Source organism: Nothoprocta perdicaria, unplaced genomic scaffold (genome assembly GCF_003342845.1).
Source record: "Nothoprocta perdicaria isolate Ctin4 unplaced genomic scaffold, notPer1 scaffold_91, whole genome shotgun sequence".
Lineage (NCBI taxonomy): Eukaryota > Metazoa > Chordata > Aves > Tinamiformes > Tinamidae > Nothoprocta > Nothoprocta perdicaria.
In genome coordinates, this window is record NW_020456210.1 from 2,813,965 (window position 1) to 2,828,268 (window position 14,304).

Genomic DNA, 14,304 nt, shown 5'->3' on the forward strand with positions numbered 1-14,304 from the left:
TTATGCTATAGGATCCTCAACACAAATAGAGTAGTTCTGAGGGAAATTCTCTGCAAACAGCTGCTTAAATTCTACTCCAGGGGTTCTGAATGATGTTCTGGATTAAACTTTGTACCAGAAATTATTTTTTCCTTTGTCACTTTGTTAAAATCTGATTAATTCTGACATCAAAGTTGCTACTTTTCAGTGAATTGTTCCTGAGCATTTACTCATGTGTTCTTTATGAATTTTTGTATGGGTGCAAAATTACAGAATGACACAGAAGAACATGCTGAACAGTGAAAACTTCCCACAATTTAGTGCGGAACAAGAACTGTTACTGCAGGCATATTCTTAAACTTTGAAGTCTTTTTACAGGCAGGAGCAAATACCAGAAAATACTCAAGGCGCTGATATTTATATTTCAGAAYCTCAGTTTGGCTACAAACTGAAAAATTTTAATAATTCTTTTTGGCACTGTGAATACAATTATAGATAGTCCAGACTGATAAGATAGTTGATAGGAAAAGATGCATGTTCCTCATCTACCTGCTTGCTGCCAAATTCAGCTGGGTGCTGCATGGGTCTGTTTTAGGCAGGGGATAGTAGGGATCATGAAATCATCTGCCACTTTCCKTTTTAGTAAATGGATGTCTTTGAGTCACTGAATGTTTCTATAGTCATCAGAAACCTTGCTGTGATAAGTAGGTAAATGGAACACRTTATATCCCTGAATGCTCTTCTAGGATTGTTGTTGCGCTACAGGCACTGTGTAGTGATTTGTTCAACTATCTTTTGGCAAGGAAATTGCAAAGGTGTTTTACAGAACTTGTAGAAAGCAGAACAGTTGGGGGAAATAYGCAGTTTAAGATTTGGTGTGGAACTAAGGTGTTTCAGTGACGTTAGTTCACAGCGTTGTGCATCCTGCAGGTATTTAAATTCAGATGGTGTGAGTAACCTCTTTTGGGGGGCTATGATGTGTACTATGGCAAGTCTAAAGTTTGTATTTTTGAGGCTAGCATCTCAAGCTGAGCAAAGAACTGACTGTCAGCTGTGGGAAGAGATTAGACCCAGTCAGTCTCCCCTTTTTGGATTGCTTATGTATAAGAATATAAGAAATGGCATGTGGGATTTGGCTCATCTGACCCAAGAGCGGTCATTGAAGATGCCTCTAGGAGAACGTAAGAGCAGGGCAGGCAGTTTCTCCAGAATATAAGTCACCAGCTTGCACTCTTAGGCCACGTGGAGGCTTGTGGGTGGGAGAAGGTGTCTTCTTGCATGCGAAGATCTGTAGCAGACTCTTCTCTGAGAGTTAGTCGGTTTGCATTTGAAGCCCTTTTTATCACCTGCCTCTGCTTTTGGTGAGGAGGCCTGTACTGAGGTGTGCCTTGCCTGAGTAAGTGTCTTCCTTCGCTCCGAGCTGCAGCCACAAAGCTGGCTGTGGGCAGGGGTGCCATTTAATGAAGATCTACCAAAATGTGAGAGGAGTTGGTAAAACGGGGGGGCTGAATGGCCGATGCTTTTGCTATTTCTTGGCCCAGAGCCTACTCATTTCCTCACAGATTTTGAGATCTGCTCTGCATTTGAGACCCACATCTTCTGTGGCTCTTTTYTTTCAAAACACAACTTTGATGAATGCTTTTTGAACATTAATATCTACCCTGGAGGTTGAAGTTGGCTCATTGCRGCTGTTTGACTCCCTGAAACTACCTTTTCTGCAGGAGCGTCTAAGATTTGGATATAAAGTACCATGATACAGGTGGTGGTTTTGGGATCCTGTTCCTAGGTTCTAGGATTCAGTAGCTCATCCCTCCTTATGGAATAGTAGCATGCCTGTGCTATGAGTAAATTCCCATGTCATTATAAGATGGGCACATATCTAGTTGCATGAAGAGAAACGGCAAGTTTTTTTCCTCAAGTTGCCCAAGTTACTGTGTTTTTCCCAAGCCTCTATTAAAGTAATTTATGTGTTTTGAAGCATACTGCTTCGTAAAGAGATAGTATTTTTGCGAGGGTTAGAACCCTTAACAAGACTTTGGTTACCAGAGAGACTGAAATCCAGAATCTTGCCAAGTTTAAGAAACTAAAGATGTTCATTCACTTTCCTGGAGACCGCTTTAATTTAAGGTTGCTYCATACCAGTCATCCCAACTCGATCTATGCACTTCCTGATGCTGTTAGGACTCTATATAATGTAGTCTTTTGTGACAGTGTTCCCCCAGACATCTTGCTTAGCCTTTGTCTTAGTCATTCTATGAGAGTCTTTTAGCTTAGTCAGAGGCATAATTGAAGTTCAGACGCTGCACTTAGAGAAGCTGCTAAGTATTTAAGAAAGTTCCCATGGAATTTGCTGGTATCAGAGGAAGGAGGAGAAGCATGAATGCTGTCTGGTTTAATTTGCCTTCTTTRCATTAAAATTGCATTTCGTAATTAGAGTAGTTTTGATTTGTCTATGAAAGCTTATTTTAGGGAAAAGTCATGTAACACAATGTGTTTAATGTTAAATGGAAAATGAGTATTTTCCCACAGGTTATATCATATGCAAACATACATTTGATTGAACGGTGGGTGCCCTTGCAATGTTTGCGTTGTGAAGTGCATRGGTTAGGTTTTGGTTACCTGCAGCACCATAGGTGGTTAACATGCAAAGGGAGGAACTCTTCAGCATCCCAGAGTGTGATTAAACTCACCTGGCATCTCCTAGTCAGTATTTAATATATGTAAAATTAATAAAAAGGAASTTGGGCTAAGTTGAATATATTTGAAATGACTTCCATAGACTGAAATTAAAAAATGAATAAAAAAGGGGTGGGGGGGAAAGTTTCACATATTTTAACACAGCAGAGACTTGTTGGAACCTTCTGTCATTCTGCTTGTTAAATTGTATTTTCATAATAAAGTTTCACAGTACAAAGAGGGAGGCAAAACCTTAGAATACAGAATGCCTGCTTTTTACTATTTCACCTATAAGATAAACACGTATGGATGAGGATTTCAAACGGAACAGTGCATAATAAACTAAACTTTCCCTAGAGAGAAAAAGTGCTTTTTCATATTCTCTCATACAGTTTGCAAGGAAGAAACATTTCTGAAAGGCATCTTAAGGTATTTCAGATTGCTTTTAAATCTAAAATATATTTTGCAAAGAAATAATTTTCATTTCTGATTGCAGTAGTTAAATATATTCAGTGGTATTTAGAATTGAAGTTTTATAGAAGGGCTAAATTATTGTGCTAAATGGAGTTTCTGTACTTCATCTTTTGAATAAAAGTGCCATATTTTACAGATTTCCACTTAACAGTATCACCTCATAAGTATGCGTGTGTATGTCAGCATTAACACTTGAAGTGGTTCCTTGAACCAGATTCATTCCATGCATAAAACTGCCTGGCCCCGCTGGCGCCGGGCGGTTGTGGTCTCACATACAGCAATTCCATTCACCGAAATTGTGTGTTTTAAAACCGGTGCTTCGTGTGTGCTTCAGCCTGTGCTTTTTATTTATTTCTCTCTAACTTTGAACATGCAGCGCTTCTTTAATTTAGAATATTTGCTTTGTTGTCTTAGTATTTAAATGCTCGTGGAACTTTTTTGTGGCATCTTGTGGCAAGTTCGCAGGAATCTTTTGGCTCATTAATGCATAGCACCATCGCATTGRAGTGGAAGGTCTCTCCCTCCTCAGGAGAGAAATCACTCCTGAAGTTGTATTTTAATAGCCCTATTAAGCACCGTCATTACCACGGGCAGTTAAGGGCAGGGTGAGTCCAAGGCAGCATCCTGCAGCTCCTCGGAAAATGCCACCAGCACCAGGGAATTTGCACATAGGCTCCGTGCAGAACACGGGCGCTCGCAGCGCGCTGGATAGCGCAGCCCCAACCTTGGGCCAGGGCATCTGAAGGGTTTAATGCTTCTGCAGGTACCTGTGAGTGTTTGAATGGCCTTTTCTACTTCATGTATTACATTAAAGAAAAAAAATGCAAATAATCTGCCTCTAAATACTATACTTTCAGAATTACAYCGTTGATTTCATGGTTTTGAGATTTTGAAAAAAAAAAATTCACAATGTATAATTTTTACAATTCCTTTTTTTTTTCTTTCAATTACTACTGCCATGTAGTATAGGTAGGACTGTCAAAAATACTACATTTCAAACGTACAGATTAGGTCTCTTACACTGTATATCCTTTATTTGTTGGCTTTTTCTTTTTTAAACAGAGTTGCTCTTAACACGTTCTCCTTTCGAAGCAGTGGGTCAGCTGTTTTATTATTAAATAGTGCAGCCCAGATGGCAGRTGCCAGAAATAAAGGAGTGCAAATACAAAATGCTGCTTATGTTTGCACCCACGAGCAAACCCTCACTTATTAGCCCAGATATTAGTGGGACTTATCTGCTTATTCTAGCACGCTCCGCTTGGGAGAGTTGACTTTCCCATGCTGAGTGGATATGTTTTAGCTTCAGCTTCCTTGGCGCTGCGGGATAGAGCTGCGTGTGGTAGTGGCTTTGGCAGCACTAATTTGCTTTAATGAACTTTCTTTGGGCCTCCAAACTGCTGCGCTGGCGGTTGCCTTGGATGAGGCAGGAGAGGACAGAGGTCCCCAAATAAATGTAGTGCTATAAGCCCATCAAGAATTAATAAAAGCAAATGCAGTAAAATAATAAAAGTGCAGTAAAAATCTGGTTCATCACTAGGGCTAGGAGATTGATTGGTATGTTAATGTTCACCGGGGTTTGGTGTGGGTGCTTCTGTAGAAATGGAGCCTTCTCCTGGGCTCGTTGGGTGATTTGAGGTTAGAAGCAGTCTTATGTGGTCAGAATTGTTACTGTGATCATTTGGGACTTGAGAGTAAATCGAGTTTTCTCTCATCTCAGCTCACTACTGTCAAGTCCTTCAGTACTGCAAGTGCTGGATATTGGTCCTTCATTCTGCGTGTTGCACAAGCTGTTTACTTATTTGTGCCTTTCATCTTTTGTAGATGAGAGTCTTGGACATCCCCTGGCCTCTGGTGATGGTGACAAGTGCCAAGGAGGCCAATTGAAAACATTTTCTGAATTAAATCATACTGAGTTAACATAAGAACAAAACTTCTGAGTTATTTCACAGATGTTTTTTTGTAGCTGTTAACCACTGGCAAATTGATTAAACGCTCAACTACCAGAACTTGAAGAGTAGGTTGTTTTTGTTTGTCTGCAGCAAAAGCTATTGGTGTCATAAGCTGGTTTAACACTTGCCTTAACTCTGAGAGAAGGTGACTTGTCACTCTTTTTAAAATGTTTTTGGTGCTCAGTACATAGTGTTGRAATGTGCTCTTCATTGACATGAGTTCAGGAATTTGGTGAGTTTTAGTTTTTAGTTTTCATAGACTGCTACAGATTATATACACACACACATATATACATATTATATATTTCTAGCTCTTTTTTTCCCCCCATAAGCATTAATATAATTGATTAAGCTTTAAAGGATCTTAGGGCTCAGGAGAGGTCTCGCTGCCCTGCTGTGTTAGACTGCCCTAGGTCTATTAGCAGAGTCACGGCCTTTGGCTGGTGCCAACCAGCAGATACCCAGGAGTGACTTACAGTCACCTTTTAATRTGTGCTCACGGAGAGCTGTGGTATTTTATTTATCCCGAGGCCAGTAGCACAATCAGATAAAATAAATTAATGAATCCTGGCTGCTGGAAGGGGTCGTCTTGCTCCTGGTGACACAGTTCATCTCGCATGTTTAGTGCATGCGTTTACATCAGGCTGTGAGAGCGACTCGGCCGTGGTGAACACCCCGTAGGGACCTGTTAGCCCGTGTTCCCGTTTTGGCCAATCCAGTGGTTTTGGTTTTGACTTAAATGGTAGGGAAAGAGTAAACAATTAAGGCAGGATTTTAGACTGCTGCATACTTAGCTATGACAGAGAAAAGGCAAAACAAAACAGCAAATACTAGTGAGGTTTTTGGCGTGTTGCAAAATAAACTAGAGACAGAGTAAGAGTTGCATCCATAGGGCATTTCCCTCATCACGTGGTTTGAGAAATGCTGCATTTAATCTTCCCCGCCCAGCTCCACCAAAAGCTTTCTGAATTTCATCTTTCTTCTTGAGACTTATTAGCCTTGATGTTCTGAGTATGTTACGACTTTAAAGCTGGTTCTGCTAAGCTTATTGAGTTTAATACTTGGTCTTTATTGTGGTTGTCTRTAAGAGTTTTTGTACAAGTCATTCCGAATTTAACTTTTTATATAAAAGCAAATGGCACAACACGACCTACTTTGCGGTGCTGCAAAGGAAAATCCAATTTTTAATAAGTATTGCTAATTAAATGTCATTTGCCATTTTTTCTTCCGACTGGATTTAAAAATGAAATAGGAATCAGTATAAAACAGACTGAATCCTGTCTTCCTCTCTTTCAAATAATTTAAAAGCCACAGACTTAAGAGGTATTTTCTTTTAGGCATCCAATGTAATGTTGTAAATATTTCTATGCTGTGATTTTGTACCATCTTCCACTCAGCGTGTCTCTCTAATATCTCAGAGCGGGTGTTTTTATGGGATCCTCTTGCAGGTTTCAGCTGTCCAGCTTGCCTGTGGTTCTGCTTATCAGTCCTGAAGCTGCTGGAGGTTGTGGCTGCTCTTTGGGTCTCAGTGTCTGATTGTGGCTGCCACTCTTGGCCCTCTCTTTATCTACAGGACATCTTGGAACTTCTTATCCATTGTTTTTCTGAGAGAATCACAATTTATCATGTCTTAAAACACTTTATAAGGTTTTTCCCTCTTGTCAGTATTCATTGCTCTTCATTATTTATTTTCAACCTTTTACTCCTCTGTCCTTGCCCTAGCAGCTGCAGTATCACTGTGTTTTGTCAGTCTTTATCAATGCTTCCTCAGTTTTGGCAAGGAGTTGGCTTTCCAAGTGCATTTGCTGGCTCCTCCCATTCCCCAGTGCTTTGGTTTACACTGTAGATGAGTCTTGGTGTCACTGAACTCTAGTCCTTTGAGGTCAAAATGAATGGGAAGAGATGCTCCTTTCCAACCACCGCATGCAAACAGGGGTTTCACATGGGGCTAGCTAGCTAGAAATGCATGTATACTTATGGTCTGTATTTATATTACAAATCGTCTCCTCTTTGGGCTGACTTGCTATTCTTATCATGGCTTATGAACTATACATTGCTAAACAGCACCTATACAGTGTCTGTGTTTAAACCAGAGTAACTGAGAGCTGTTTAAAGGGTCCCTTTGTTCACAGCCAGTTCTACACAAAGAAAGGACCTTTGATCCAGCTTGGCACRACTTCTAATTATACTTTTGCTGTAGAGAGTTTCTGTCCTACTACTTCAGACCTTTTGTATTTGCAAACTGTATGATGGTTTGTTATTGTGTGTATGTTCAAAATACCYGTGGATGTGTAGTATTTTTCAGATAATATTTCTCATACTTTCCCTGTTGGTTTCCAGTAAATGTCTGGTTTTATTTTTCTATTTGTGTATATTAAAAAAAAATATGGACATCAAAAGCACTTGTGATRGTCAGTGTCCACCCTGAATGTTTTTATTTTTCACTTCTACCATCTAGACATGGCCCTGATGTAGACAGCTGGCTGACAGATTCAATCTATCAGGTTTTGYGTGCGCTTTATGCTTGTCTAAATTAAGACAACAAAACAATTTACAGCTTATCATAATAAAAGGTATTTTGTTGGAACTTTTACTCTCAAATTGATAAAGGTTGAAAGTCCGTTACATGGAAGAACCTGGACGTTTCCTTTCCTTGAGACAGTTCTTGTGTTTGATCAAAGGCCAAACTGGGGCARCAGAAAGGCAGATGCTGGCCACGGATGGGGACGTGTGAGGCCAGCGTGGGTYGGGTCACCTAATGCGCCTGCCTGCCTGACCACCTCTCACCTCTTCCCAGGGACCCAGAGCTGCCTGAAGGATCCCTTGTCCTCTGTCCCAGAGCTCAACTGTCCTAATGATTGCAAAGGGTTTTCCAAACGTTTAGCCAAAGTCTTCAGTGATTTGAATTCATTTTAATACTTCCCCTTTCTGCAGCAGCACGGAGAGCAGTTCATTCATTTCCTCTTATGGCTTGAAGTCCRGTGTCACGTTCTCATCTCAAATGTTGTTTTTGAGGAGTAAGCAAACCAAATCTACATCTTTTTCTTCGTAATTCAGGGGATTTTTTTAAAAGATTTTTCTCTGTTACTCTTCTTTAGAGTGTCTTTAGTATGTTTCTTTTTTTTTAAAAAAAAAAGTCAAAAAATGGACAAAGGAGGTTGTAATGGAAATACTTGGTCATGTTGGTGTCCACTATAATAGAGTGAGAAGGATTCTTTCGTTTGACACTTGTTTATCTTGCCAGTTTGCATGGTGCATGTGCTTTTAGGATGGTATGTCAAAATACTCGTACTCGTTTCTCATCTAATGTGCATACATGTTTCTGTATACCTCCTGCTAGCCAGTCACTTGTTTTCCAGCTTTGGGTTTTGCRGCTGATTATATGGAACTTGGCACTTGCTCTTTCTGCTTTTAACAATGATTATGGTCTGCTGGTTTGATGCATGTTTTGCAGGGGAAAAGAATTCCATCTCACTTAAATAATTGAATATTCCTTTTTCTGTGAAGCCACATCTCRAAGATTATAGAAAAGTTGACATAAAATGTGAAATACATTGCTTCTAGAGTTTGTTACTCAATGCTGCATGTCAGAAATGAAGTCATTTTTACACATCAAGCCTCCTAACTTTTTACTGGCACAGAATATTCTGTTACAGCTGTTACTCTGTAGATATTTGGGGGATGTCTGAAACATTTGCTGACTGAAAATGCGTTTTTTGCCTTTTACAAAACGTCAGGACAAGATAGTGTAATATGCTCATATATTTAATAAACTTTTTTTTTAAAACTTTTTGTTTTTTATTTTAGATGCTGGCATCACCATCAACATCAGGTCAGCTGTCTCAATTTGGGGCAAGTTTATACGGGCAACAAAGTAAGAATTACTTTTATTGATACACCCATTTTATGCTAAAGATGTTTTGTTTAAATGCTTTTTGGGCAGACAACATGCAAATAGTTTGGGATTTTGCTGATTGCAAAGACGACCTAGAATGTCCTACTCGTGTGGTGGTTTTGCATTGCTTAGTATACATTAGTATGTATTATTGCATTGGTTTAGTATGGAAAGTGTCACATGTTGACACTGTATAGCTGTTAAATATCCAAATATAATCCCAACTATAATCCACTGTCATATAAAGAAAGTGTGTGATTTAGCTATGGCTCTCTAAGGAAATTAGACTTGGCCAAGATGAGCCTAGAACCGAAAAAAGAGGCAATAACTGAAGAACAGTAGAGGGAACAGATGAAGCTGTAACTGATATTTTATGTTGCACGGGAGCAAATTAAATCTTGTCTGTGCACTTGGCAACTCATGTTAGAAAAAGATATAGGTCAATAAAACTGTTCCTGTGCCATTCTTTTCCACCTCTGAAGTCTTTTTCTGCATTAGCAGAAATTTGTCTGATTTTGCAGTAGAAGACACAAGTAAATAATCATACTCCTTAATACTCACTTAAGTGCCAGAGTTGAGAAGTGGTAGCTGGCAGACAGGTACCCCCTGAGTTTGCACCTAAATATACGAATAGGCTAGTTGGGCAAGTGGGAGGTTTGTGAACATGACTGATCGCTCTCCTAGATGCATGGTCTTGGTAAGACTTTACTGAAGTAGAGTTTAAAAATTACTATAATTTCTCAATGTCTGTTGAGGAGCAGCCATGTAAAATCAGCTGCAGTTTCCTTGTGCTAGTGAATTTGATATGATCAATTTTTTGGCCAATCTGAGGGTCATGGTTGGCTTGTTGGTTTTCTTGCTCTGGCACTGCTGAACCTTCCAGGCTCCACTGTCTCTCCTTACTGAAGGAGTTTGTTCTTTTACTCCAATCTGTTGTTTCTGTTAAGATTTACTTGATCTTTGGTTTTGTTTCTGAGAGGGGCAAAACTGTTCATGTCCACATGTATTGGTAGCTGTCAGTCATTTAGCAAGATGCCATGTTGTGGAGTRGAATCACCCTAATCAAACTTAATTTCTAGGCACAAAACTGGCCACTATGTTGATCAGCCTACAGTATTGCCTAGGAGATCTCTTGTCTCTCTTTAAAAGAATTTTTTTAAAGAAGTGGAAGAAAGAAGCACAAGAAAAAGATTTTTGCTTATGTAGAGTGAATGTTTTACATGTCCATACTTATCTTCCAGAGCATACAGTCTAACAGCCGTACTCATTAAAAACTATAATCTAACAGTTGCCAACAAGGAAAAAATATCAATTAAAATGCGGTTGTGTTGCACAAAGCTAACCTGAAACAGTAATCCTGTTTTTCAGTGCGCTCTATGTAACGTGTGAGTGTATGGTTTGCTTTTATTTTTAAAATTTCACCTAGTGACTAATTGATGTGAAATGCTATTTGTAATATATATGTATATATAGATATTTATGCTCATTGAAATTAGTCTGACACAGTACATTGCCAAAAATATTTACAGTGATCACCTTTAGTACAATCAGCATTTAATGAAGTCTTATGAGGCTCCCATATTGAGCTTCATTACGTTTTAGTTAGAATATATAGAAATAAATTTGAGTGTTATCCAGATTTTTCTYTGCAAAACCCCTGAATTGAGAATTGTAATACAGAATAGTGGACAAGCAGCAGTTTTCAAAGTCTGGAAGCTTAAGATGCTTGAGGATTCTTCTGAGCTCGTCCGTAGCAATAACCTGAACCTGCCTAGTGCATCTGTTCTTTGCGTTCTCCGTATTAACTATCTTGCACACTGGCACATTTAGCTCTCCTCGCAGGGTGATCTATCAGCAGAGACTGCTGGTTCGTCATGACTTGTAGCTAAACCTGCCTGTAAGATAAGAATTTGAAATTCTGTCTGCAGGTCTGCCTCAGCAGCCTGATGCCAAACCAGTAGAGCAGGTATTTGGAGCTGTCACAATTTATGTGCCCAGTTTGGTTCTATTGATAGGTTGCATTAAATGGCATTTTCTCATTTGGATTTAGTTCTAAWGCTTAACAAGTACAGAAAGATGATCCAAGAATGGTGAGAAACTTCATGAAGTCTTCAGACCTGTTTTCAGATAGGGCAGCTAACTGGACACTTTTGTTTTTAAACAAGTGACTTCTTTTTTTCTTACTAGTGTTGAGCTAGTTAAACACTCAATAAGTGTTTTTTCTGTTTTTTTATTCTGTTACATCCAAGGGCTTGTGGAGAGACTATTTCTGGTCACAGTGTTGTCATCTGTATGTTTTAATTGCTAATAAAGGGCACTTCAAGTCCTAATGTTTTCTTTTTTTCAGAATATTAGACCTGATTTGATCATAGACACTGAAGTTCTGTGACCACAAAGCAGTGACTTAATCTCCTCTAAACTTTTTTAAACAATATGTTTATTATTGTCCTAGAAACTTTTCTAAAAAATGTGTTTGTTGTTGTCCTAGAAACAACGCTATAGAGAACTTTTTTTAATTATTTGCCTCACTTTTAATGAAACAGAGCAATTCTTAACACTGATCAACTGTAAAACAGCTATTTAGAAGTAATAAAGCTATTTATTCAGCAATGCTAACTTTCAAAAATGCACCAACTTTCTGAGATAAAGCATAGGTTTGTGTGTCCTTGTCAAGAATCAAGCCGAAACCCGTCCTTTACAGCCCACATCTTAAASGGATTCAAATTTCATTAGCGACTCAGATGCAGAAATTTCTTAAAGAGCCTTCTAAAGTTTAACAAAAAGGGAGAGATATTGGAGATAACTGGGATTCTATGATTCAAACAAGGACGTAGCTTTTACCCTGCACTTGCTTCAGTCTTTGCACTTTTCTTTTTAGGTTGTCAGCACAGATTGTTTCCATCTACGCTAGATGGATAAGACTTTGTTCCTGACTGCAATATATTTCCACCCCTCTGAATTTTTTCTCACTAGGTGCACTAGGCCTTCCAATGAGGGGGATGAGCAACAATACCCCTCAGTTAAATCGCAGCTTATCACAAGGCACTCAGTTACCGAGCCACGTAACGCCAACAACAGGGGTACCAACAATGTCACTTCACACGCCTCCATCTCCGAGCAGGTATTTATTGATAGCCAATATTTCTTGTCTTTTTGCAGAGCACCTTTGGAGGATTTTGCCTAATTTGCCTCAGCTGCTTTACAATCTAATTGATTTAAAAAAATAAAATAAAAACTAAAAATTTCTATTTACCACTATCTGTTTTGGGGAAATAATACTRTAAAACAGTAAGCTAGGACCTACTGTAGGGCAGTATTTGATTTTGTATCTGAGAGAAATTGTGGGCAAATTCTGCTTCAGAATGTAAGACTTTTATTTTCTCTCCTGGTAAATGTGTGGTTAAATTTTCTTGATATCCATGTTATTCATGATTTAGAATATTAAGGTAGTAGGTCTGAAGCACTCATTAGAAAAATATAAGGAGAGATGTAATTCCTATTCAAATTCATAAACATTAAGTATTTATGGAAAATTTGATTGAGAATTTATTTGGTATGTAATGGGTCAACTGTTATTTCTGAAGAAATCAAAAACCTACATTATTAACAGAGAAGTAATAGTCCAAACATGCTGTACTGATGCTAATCACAAATTCTACTGCAACAGCTAAAAGTCTGTCCTACATCACTTAAATGAGAGATCAAATCCCACTCTACAGGTTAATCTTTTGGGGATGTTTTTTTCTTTTTCAGGGGGATATTGCCTATGAATCCTAGGAATATGATGAACCACTCCCAGGTTGGCCAGGGCATTGGAATTCCCAGCAGGACAAACAGCATGAGCAGTTCAGGGTTAGGCAGCCCCAACAGAAGCTCTCCAAGCATAATATGTATGCCAAAGCAGCAACCCTCTCGACAACCTTTTACTGTGAACAGGTAAGATGATTTCTTCAGGCCATCCCCACCGAGCTCTTTCCATGCTTTAATATTTCGTGTGTGTGTRTRTATATATAKAKAKAKAKAKAKATAKASAYATAKAKATAKRGGTGTGTGTGTGTATATATTTATCTATTAGGCGAAAGTCTAAAAGTGCAGCTTGGTATGTTTTAGTCTCTTGTCAGTAAACTTTGAAGCTGTTTTGAAGGTTCACGTAAGGTTTTTTTGAAGGACATAAGGTAGATCCTCACTTTGACTGTTGAATTTCTACTGCTACTTCTTTAAAATATGTGATATTCTTAATCAGTTCATGAGTTTTTGAAACAGGTCTTGATTTTTGTGTAGACAAATATCTATAGGATGAGTAACTCCTTAGGAGTAAGGCAAGATTTAATAATACAGTCATTTTTTCTGGAAAAAAAAATAACAGATTCAGACACTATAGAGACTTTATATTTTAGTTCTTCAAATTCTGGAATAACATGGAGAACCTTGCCATTTTATTAAAGATTTGATGCTCATTTTGATGCCAAAAGTGTCTTAATCACTTTTGATCTTTTTCTAACTYTGAGGGCAAGATTTTAGCATAAGAAATCATTAAGCTTTCATTTAGGTTCTCTAGCCATGTTTATGCTTAGTTGATAAACTCGTATTTAAAAGYTTGTTCTCTCTATTTAATGTGTGTTGTCACAACTTTGCACAGCTGATTTTTCTTCTCTGCTTCCTTCCACAACTTCRTGGTCCCTGTGCTGCCTATTTCTTCACTTTCCACATGTGAGGGGGCCCTTCCTAGAGGACTATTTGCTACCCTGAGCACAAAAAAAGCTTAGGGCAGTCAGATGCACAGTCTGCCCAATCCAGTATTTTACAAATTAGGTAAAGGAMGATAAAAACTAATGTCTCAGTTATCTGAAACTTGAACGGTCTGTTTAGCTCTGTGTTTTAACATAATGATAGGGGCATAAAAAAATCTTTCCATAATGGCTGCAAGAGAGACCTAGTAGTAGCAGTTTACGGTCTTGGKATGTGGAAGACTGTCTTGCCCTCCAAATGGACTGAATCTACCAAGAGAGACCAGAAATCTGTTTCTTCAAGTGGGTCAAGTGTCAAAGATCTGCCTGCCTCACATTTGCCACCTTGCTGAAGCAGAGCAGAATGGGGCCATTCCTGATGGACTATTCCCTTCCTTAATGGCTCCAAACAAAATGAAATATCTGGGGCTATTTTAAACTGAAATAAAATGCGTCAGATTTGCAATTGTTAAAATATCCATGTAGATAATGCTTCAGTTCCAGGAAGCATGTTTGGGATTTTTATTCACAGAACCTTCTAAAACATCAACCTCCATCCTGGTGCAGGGGAGAAATGGATATTGGGATTTTTGTACAGGCTGGA

The 14,304-nt window shown here is 38.7% G+C and overlaps 1 protein-coding gene across 4 annotated transcripts in view; it reads left to right on the forward strand.

The window, feature by feature from the left end:
• Positions 1 to 14,304, forward strand: part of CNOT2 (CCR4-NOT transcription complex subunit 2) — a 56,247-nt gene that overhangs the window by 22,046 nt on the left and 19,897 nt on the right. For all 4 annotated transcript variants that reach the window (XM_026052762.1, XM_026052761.1, XM_026052764.1 and 1 more), the window contains 3 exons: positions 8,886 to 8,952; positions 11,947 to 12,094; positions 12,727 to 12,909. In XM_026052762.1, the coding sequence (XP_025908547.1) occupies positions 8,886 to 8,952; positions 11,947 to 12,094; positions 12,727 to 12,909 (398 nt within the window). The remainder of the gene's footprint in view (positions 1 to 8,885; positions 8,953 to 11,946; positions 12,095 to 12,726; positions 12,910 to 14,304) is intronic.